General features: G+C 37.9%; 1 protein-coding gene across 1 annotated transcript; it reads right to left on the bottom strand.

Annotated features, from left to right (window-relative positions):
- Positions 1–3,558: 3,558 nt before the first annotated feature.
- Positions 3,559–6,259, bottom strand: LOC123877338 (acyl-CoA Delta(11) desaturase-like). The gene is made up of 4 exons (XM_045923998.1): positions 6,061–6,259; positions 5,582–5,759; positions 4,742–4,903; positions 3,559–4,034 (listed from the first exon to the last, which is right to left on the bottom strand). The coding sequence occupies exons 1-4, from the start codon at positions 6,257–6,259 to the stop codon at positions 3,563–3,565; spliced, it is 1,011 nt and encodes a 336-aa protein (XP_045779954.1). The 3' UTR covers positions 3,559–3,562.

Raw genomic sequence — 6,259 nt, 5'->3', positions numbered from 1 at the left:
GAACAAGTGTAAATTAAAAATTTATAACACCCCCGACAAGTAAAGATTACAGTAACTAGAAAAGAGCTGATAACTTTCAAACGGCTGAACAGATTTTCTTGGATTATAGCTAAGAACACTCTCGATCATTACCTTTCAAACAAAAAAAAAAAAAAAAAATTAAAATAGGTTCATTAGTTTAGGAGCTACGATGCCACAGGCAGATACACAAATACACAGGTACACACGTCAAACTTATAACACCCCTCTTTTTGGGTCGGGGGTTAAAAAGCGGTAAAAAAATAAATATACCTGTCTAATAACGATTTCGCTCGACTTAACAAACATGTCTAATAAGTATGTTTCTGGCTTAACATACCTTCTTACTTGTAATAATTTTTTTGGTTATTGCTTGGACTTTGGAATTAGTTCATCCAGTTTACACAGAATTGTATATAATTTAATAGAAGTGGTATAAGCTTGCCAGCAAGCCCGTCGGATGCCCGGGGCGGCAATACTAAATGGTCCCCTGTCATATATTTTCGCTTTGACTCCTAGAGAAAAAAGTCAAAGAAAAATCTTTTGTTCAAAGTGGGTACACTATGCACTTTTTTAATGTCCTTGGTTAATTAACAGGTACAGGGAATTCAAAACATTTTACGAGGAGTGTTCATAATTAAGTAGATTCTAATAGGCGTAACACATTCATTCCCATATTTTATCCATGGAATAGGTAGGCTCATTGTGCGAAGCCGGGGCGGGTCAACTAGTATGGAAATAATGCGACAATTTGAGCAGCTTAGCTTTATCTGGGTCATGAATGGCCTGAATTAAAGTTTTTTTAATTTTTTTAATTTACAACTTCATTTCTATATCTATTTTGAATTCTGTGACTGTCTAGCATTGCAATTTATTTCATTTTTTGCATATTTTTTAATTTAATTAAATATACGAACCCTGCCCTCTTTTGTCTACAAAGATTCAAGTATTGCAAAAATAAGCCATTTGCAATTCTATTTAGTATGCAGTAATCCTACGCATTTGCTGCTTAGAACTTTCAGTGTTGCCTACTTAGTTGTACATACGACACAGCCATACTAAATTGCAAGATAAAAAGTCCTGCAAGTAAAAGCAAGTCCTTGATCAATTGACTGATGCTGTGGTGGAGATGAAGTGCGCCTTGTTGCTTTGTGCGGTGTGTGAGAGTTTCTCTATGGTTATGGAATTTTAGGGTCTTTTTTAGGGTTCCGTACCTCAAAAGGAAATAAGGAACCCATATAGGATCACTTTGTTGTCTGTCTGTCTGTCTGTCGGATGGTCGTGTCTGTCAAGAAAACCTATAGGGTACTTCCCGTTGACCTATACTACTTACTACTAGGTAAGATTGCAGTCAAGGGCTAGCTTGTAAAGAAATAAAAAAACCAGCCAAGTGAGAGTCGGACTCGCGCACCGAGGGTTCCGTACCTACTTGGGTATTTTTTTCGACATTTTGCATGATAAATCAGAAACTATTATGCATAAAAATAAATAAAAATCTGTTTTAGAATGGCCTTTAGCCTTTCATATGATACCCCACTTGGTATAGTTATCTAACTTTGATTTAAACATATTTCATTTATTTTTTTAAATGATGTAACCACAAATTTACGGTTTTCGGATTTATTCCTTTACTTGTGCTATAAGACCTACCTACCTGCCTTTCATGATTCTAGGTCAACGGGAAGCTTGTACCCTATGGGTTTTCTTGACAGACACGACGCGACGGACGGACGGACGGACGGACAGACAGACAGACAGAAAACAAAGTGATCCTATAAGGGTCCCGTTTTTCCTTTTGAGGTACGGAACCCTGATTATAAATTCCTAAATTACAGGAAAAGGCAGGGAATCGAACCTGGCACCTTTCACTCATAAGACCACAACGCTCACTCACCACTGCAACAGGGAGGTCATCTTTGGGACAAACCGCAGGTCAGTGTTGCCAACTCGAATTTTTAAAAAGACGTATACCACATTACATATAGAAAAAGACGTAGATTTAGTAAAAATTTCGGATGAAAAGTTCGTAGATCTACGTACTTTTTTCTGAGTAAAATGAAGGGAGTAGGGTAGTTATCTTATAGTAAAAATATATTAAAATATAAATAAGTATACATATATGATAAAATGACGTACGCGCTTAAGCGCCAAAAAACTAGTAACTAAATAAACGAATGTTTTGTTAAGGTGGAAGCGACGGGCCTGCCCGCAAAATTCAAATTAAATTAAATTATAGGTTATACTAATTTATAGACTAATTTATAGGTTATAGTCGATACTAGAGCTAATTTCTTAAACTGGACTCTTTAAAGTAAAGATTTTTATGTAAACCTGTGAGGATAATACTGCCATTATCGCAATTAAAATGCCATAAGCCTACGTTGTCGTATTAGTTTATAAATTGCGAAAAACCAAATTAAATTTGAATTTCGCGGGCAGACCCGTCGCTTGCCACTTAATAAATTTTTGTGCAAATTGGGCCAGTAATGGAAATATTTGAGATGAATCGCCTTTTTTTTCGAAATATGACGCCTACAAAACAGTGACACTAGTGACAGTTTCTGCAAAAATGAACGTTCCGTTTTACACCATTTACACATTTACACAGTCACACCCATGTCACACCTTTATTGCTGTGACTGTGTAAAACAGAACTTTTTTTAGTAACTTTTTTCACCAATGAAAAAGAAATCGAAATTATGCCCACTAGCCTCAAAAGTTATATTCATTTACTTTGTCCAATTTGATAAAAATACGTAGATTCTGGGACTGAAGTTCGTAGGTTTGCAGGAAAGGCCAAAAGTTAGTAGATCTACGTAAAAAGACGTAGATGTGGCAACGCTGCCGCAGGTTATCTTGACACACGCGGATCTTCTAACACAGTTTACCTTTTGGCTACGGAAATAGTCCGGATTTTGACGGTATCCAAAAACGTTGGCTGGACGCTCTGCCATCTTTTTAAGGACGATTCCTAGCCGATCAGCCTTTAGTGACCTTTAGTGATAGCCCTTATAGGGTTTCGTTTTTCCTTTTGAGGTACGGAACCATAAAAATGAAAATAATCTGATAATGTTAGTATGTTTTACAGAAGTAACACACTTACTAACTTGGTTAAAAGCCAGCTTCCTGACAATCTACATAATTATTATGAAAACACATGCTAAATTGCACTTTATCGCTGCGCGCGACAGTTCTTATTAGTTTCCCGTAGTCCGATATCTATAAAGTGAACTTTTGTCGACAGCTAAGGTTTTCAATAAAAATAAAGAATTAGACTTTCAATAATTTATTTAGTCGTAATTGTGTCACTTTAACATAAAAATAAAATACCGTTAGTTTAACGTAATATTAACCTAAAAAAATATTTACCGTCTCTGAAATAAATTACACTTATGCAGTTTTGTCTGAATTGGAAAGCCCTGGTTCGAGGACCACATCACACACGAGACAGTCCATCCCCGGCGCGTCCTCATTCCTGGCATTGCTTGAACCGTGCCGTATTCGTAATCTCAGCCAGTAAATTAAAAAAAAAAACCTCAGAATATCAACACAATTTATTCAATCTTAAATTATTATCACGTTTGAATCCCCACAAGTCACTGCCATCACCAGTTTTGTTTGCTCTTGAGCGCGCAAAATCTTCTGGAACCGCTTTAAGGTCGTACGCCCAACCGATCCACGCGAAGAAATCTATGAACTTAGCGCTGACATTCAACCAATTGTTGCCCGGCTCAGCCGTCCTGTAGTCCCAAGGAAACGAATGATGATAGTTGTGAAATCCTTCTCCAAACGTTAAGAAAGACACTGCGTAGTTCTGTACTGGTTTAATTTGTTTATTGTAAGGTTTTTTGCCCCACAAATGAGCAGCGCTGTTGACGAGGAACACCACGTTGAGAAAGACAGTGTAACGGAATATCGCGAGGTGGAATGCCGTGTTGAGGGTTTCTCCGAAGAAGTACATGGGTATGAGTGTTGGTAGCACGAAGCAGAGGGTGCCTGCTAATGGGAAAAAATACCTGAAAATATACAGATAGTGAGATGACAATGGAGTGAGTTGGCTGAAACTTGAGCGAAAAATCAAAAATGGTTTGGAACTAATCACATGATATAATTTGATAACCAAAAGTCTCATTTTCCAAGGATCTGCTATACCAAACCATTTTAACAGATTCGTTGTCATGTTTACCAACACGATCGGTATCAATATGATCTGCGCTTTGGGCCCGGGCATACTTCCATCTCTTTCCAATCTTGGTTTTCCATCTCTAAACCAGTCCACTTGGAGTTTTGTTTATCTCTGTCATGAGGTTAAAAGAAATAAGTGGAGGTTTTACGTCCAATACCTACTTGAAACAAATAACAAAAATAAGAGCTATTGGAGTCCGATCTCCTGCTCTCGCTCGGCAGTCAAAGTGTTAGTAAAGCCAATAGCGACAAATAAGTTTTGCTCCAATTAGGTATTACGAGTGCCTAATCCAGGTATACTCAGGTACTTATAGATTGATGATCTCCAGCTAACAACCTTAGTTTAGGCAGACCAATGTCCGCTAGACTGACGTCCTTAATAACGTGGCGGGAAATGTGTAGATGAGGAAGGAGGTCGACCGTGTGTTGGAGGCGCGCTCTCCAAAAAGCCTATGTTCAGCAGAAGACGCATACAAGCTGATAGAATACTTCTAAGTTCGACCTTTTGACAGCATGTAACGTTGTATTGGATGCTCACTTTTCCTGGAACCTCAGCACAGGATTGGCGTATAAATCCGACGTGTCGATGAGTTTCCCTCTTCGCAACACCTCTGGATGTTTTTTGACCATAATCCATCCAATGTGCGAGTAGAAGAAGCCTCGCGTTGCATTGTGAGGATCGGCGTCAGTATCGCTATACCTATAATAAATCTGTATATCAATGTGCAGCTCAAAATACTAGATCTAGAAGCTTGAGATTTTAGAACATGCAGTTTCTCTCTAATCTATACATATAATAAAATTGTAGAAAAGTGGTGTCTGTACAATGGAAATATATAAAAATAAAGTAGCAGGGGTTGTTATTATATCGATGCCGAACCCGAAATTGTAATTAATTTTTATTGTCTGTTTGTCTGTGTGTTTGTGCACGCTAATATCAGAAACGGCTTATTCGATTTAGATACGGTTTTCACTAATATATTGTAGTAAGTTTCACTTAACATTTAGTGTTTATTTCATGTCAATCGGTTTATAAATAAAAAAGTTATGTCAATTTAAAGAATCACGGCGAACATTTTTAACGTACAGAGTACGTACTACACGCATCGCGCCTGAGCGTCCGTGGCTATATAAAGCGCGCTGAGAGCTATTCCACGCGAACGAAGTCGCGGGCACAGCTAGTACTAAATATATAGCGTGAAACTAACTCCACAAAGCAAGGATTCACATAATTCGATCGAGTGAGTTTTATAGTAGACACAACAGGTTTTAACAAATTGAATATTAGTAAAACTTGTGTGTGACTTTATGTATAACTTATCTAGTCTCTAGGAAATAAAACTTGTGCACACATGCAGCTAATAAGCTAGCGTCTAACCTATGATGCAGCCGATGGTCCCGCGCGAAATGTATAATCGTGTTCCCAAAAGCTAGTGAGTTCAACAGCATAAGTAAGATTTGTAAGGGCATTTTTGCTTTATAAGATCGGTGGCTCCACAGTCGATGCGCGCCAGCGGTCATACCCATGCCGGCTACTAATTGCGTGACAAAGTTGTCTGTAACAGAGATATATTAATTGACTGTCAGTGAAAACAGCCGATAGAGGAACAGAATTGTGTTATATTTTGGTTCAAGTTATAAAAGGGTCCTCTCAGATTAGGCTTGCGCAACCTACAACACAATTAATAGAGGCTTGAGGTCTGTGCCACATTAAAATCAATTCAGCGGTTGGGCCGTGAAGACGTAGCAGACAGACATACAGATAGACACACTTTCGCTTTTATAATATTAATAAATTAATATGTAATGAAAGTATGGTGGATAGGCTATCTAAACTTCTAACCTAGACATACTTACGAAAAATGAAGGTCTTCCATGTAGCAATGGTACAGTATAGATAAATTCCGTATAGTGATACTATATGCATGTAGGAAAATACAAGGATGTTACGGTATAATAATTCGTATTTTCTCGGAGCAGCTTGTGGTGCCACAAGCTTCGGAAACGGGTCTTCAATTTCTTTGTAAAGAGGTGATTCTGTTGCAAAAGGGGCCAT

Source organism: Maniola jurtina, chromosome 23 (genome assembly GCF_905333055.1).
Source record: "Maniola jurtina chromosome 23, ilManJurt1.1, whole genome shotgun sequence".
Taxonomy (NCBI): Eukaryota; Metazoa; Arthropoda; class Insecta; order Lepidoptera; family Nymphalidae; genus Maniola; species Maniola jurtina.
The sequence above is the reverse complement of the archived record's forward strand: the minus strand, read 5'-3'. Positions and strand labels throughout refer to the sequence as shown.

Bases quoted from the DNA above. Each gene is read 5' to 3' on its own strand.
- LOC123877338 (XM_045923998.1), bottom strand. From the start codon at position 6,259: ATGGCCCCTTTTGCAACAGAATCACCTCTTTACAAAGAAATTGAAGAC. The intron at 4,904-5,581 runs GTTAGACGCTAG...GATTTATTATAG, and splicing joins GACCATCGGCTGCATCATAG to GTATAGCGATACTGACGCCG. The intron at 4,035-4,741 runs GTGAGCATCCAA...GTATATTTTCAG, and splicing joins GTGCTGAGGTTCCAGGAAAA to GTATTTTTTCCCATTAGCAG.